This window comes from Nicotiana sylvestris, chromosome 7 (genome assembly GCF_000393655.2).
Source record: "Nicotiana sylvestris chromosome 7, ASM39365v2, whole genome shotgun sequence".
Taxonomy (NCBI): domain Eukaryota; kingdom Viridiplantae; phylum Streptophyta; class Magnoliopsida; order Solanales; family Solanaceae; genus Nicotiana; species Nicotiana sylvestris.
The window spans coordinates 4,541,889-4,544,077 of record NC_091063.1 but is presented as its reverse complement, the minus strand read 5'-3'; the positions used below and the strand labels follow the sequence as shown (position 1 = coordinate 4,544,077).

Sequence of the window (2,189 nt, the reverse complement as noted above, 5' to 3'; positions counted from 1 at the left end):
TGTGTCATTGTTCAGTCTTCATTATTGGGATAGATCAAGGCTCGACAGTTCGATGATCCGCATCTGGCAATTCTTAGAGAGACATTGCTATAGGGTAGTGCCAGGAAGGTTTCTATTGGCGAGGATGGTGTTATGCGACTCCAGGGTCGCCTATGTGTTCCTAATGTCAATGGATTGAGGGAGAGGATTCTATAGGAGGCATACAGTTCACGATATTCTATTCATCCAGGTGCTACGAAGATGTATCATGACCTGAGGCAGCATTATTCGTGGCGGCGGATGAAGAAAGACATAGTTGAGTATGTAGCTAGGTGCTTGAATTACCAACAAGTTAAATATGAGCACCAGAGGCCAGATGGCCTACTTCAGCAGATGCCTATACCCGAGTGGAAGTGGAAGCGCATTACTATGGACTTCGTAGTTAGGATGTCGCGGACCTTGCATAAGTTTGATGCAGTTTGGGTCATTGTCATAGATTGACCAAGTCGGTACACTTCATTCCGGTTGTGGCCACTTATACTTCAGAGATGTTGGCCATTCGGGAGATAGTTTGGTTGCATGGTGTGCCTGTTTCCATCATATCAGATAGAGGCCCTTAGTTCACTTCCCATTTCCGGAGAGCCGTACAGAGTGAGTTGGGGGCCCGTGTGGAGCTCGGCACAACATTTCACCCATAGACCGACGGACAATCAGAGCGGACAGTTCAGATTTTGGAGGACATGCTTAGAGCATATGTGATTGACTTTGGAGGGCAATGGGATCAGTTCTTACCTTTGGCCGAGTTCTCTTACAACAACAGTTATCAGTCCAGCATCTAGATGGCTCCATTTGAGGCTTTATATGGTCAGCGATGTCGTTATCCTATCGGGTGGTTTGAGCCTGACAAGGCTAAGTTGTACGGTACTGACTTGGTAAAAGATGCCTTGGAAAAGGTAAAGTTAATCCAGGAAAGACTTCATACAACACAGTACAGAAAGAAGAGTTATGTGGATCAGAAGGCGCGGGATGTATCATTTATGGTCGGCGAGAAGGTTCTCTTGAAAGTCTCCCCGATAAAGGGTATTATGAGATTCGGGAAGAAGGGCAAATTGTGCCCAAGGTTTATAAGCCCATTTGAGGTGTTGAGGCGAGTTGTGGAGGTTGTGTATGATCTTGCTTTACCTCCCAGCTTATCAGGGGTCCACCCAGTGTTTCACGTGTCTATGCTTCGGAGGTATCACACTGACTTGTCTAATGTGTTAGACTTCAGTACTATTCAGCTAGATGAGAGTTTGGGTTATGAGGAGGAGCCAGTTGCCATTGTTGATAGACATGATCACCAGTTGAGATCCAAGAGGATTCCTGCAGTGAAGGTCCAGTAGAGGGACCAACCAGTTGAGGAGGCGACCTGGGAGTCCGAGGAGGACATACGGAATAGATATCCACACTTATTTAGCACTTCATGTATGAATTTAAACCCGTTCGATGACGAACGTTTGTTTAAGAGGTGGAGAATGTAACGACCTGACTGGTCGTTTTGCTTTCTAGAACCCCATTTCTCTAAATAAGACTTCCCATACTTGTTTTTACTAATTTATGACTTGCGGGGATCTAATTCGGAAGGTCATACCTCCACATAACTTTACTGCGATGCACGATCCTATCCAACACTGCTCTATATGAACCACCTCAAGTCACTATGCTCGAAATCGATAACCACGTACAATTTGATGTCTGGAACCAAAACAAATCATCATACCCACGGTAGAGAAAATAACCTACATCACACAAACCCGAAAGGACGTAACCAACACACCATTCACCGAGCAACACCAAATTTTTCTTCCCGCTCGACTTCTACTATGAAACCCCAATCGAACTGTACCATAAGTGCCTATAGCCAATGAATCACAACACCTCGCAACACAGAAGGTAACTCATAGATCTCCCTAGATTACTAATAAGCTCAATAACAATTGAATCAACACATCCCTCAACAATACAATTTGGAGCCAACCAAGCCAACTCAAATTAGAACACGCATCCGCGTTGGCCTACCAATGAACTCCTTATCACGAAAATCCTGGAGCTGCTCATCAACTACTTTAAATCTGTCGGTGCCATACAATACGGTACTTGGCATCGAATCAATACCAAATCAACAACCTTGCCTGGTGGTGTGCCCGACCACGAGAAACACATCCGAAAAG

General features: G+C 45.1%; 1 protein-coding gene across 1 annotated transcript; it reads left to right on the top strand.

The window, feature by feature from the left end:
• Nucleotides 1-818: 818 nt before the first annotated feature.
• On the top strand, nt 819-1,361 carry LOC138872694 (uncharacterized). Its single transcript, XM_070151104.1, has one exon. It carries the CDS (start codon nt 819-821, stop codon nt 1,359-1,361), a length of 543 nt encoding a protein of 180 aa, XP_070007205.1.
• Nucleotides 1,362-2,189: the final 828 nt, after the last annotated feature.

Bases quoted from the DNA above. Each gene is read 5' to 3' on its own strand.
- LOC138872694 (XM_070151104.1), top strand. From the start codon at position 819: ATGGCTCCATTTGAGGCTTTATATGGTCAGCGATGTCGTTATCCTATC.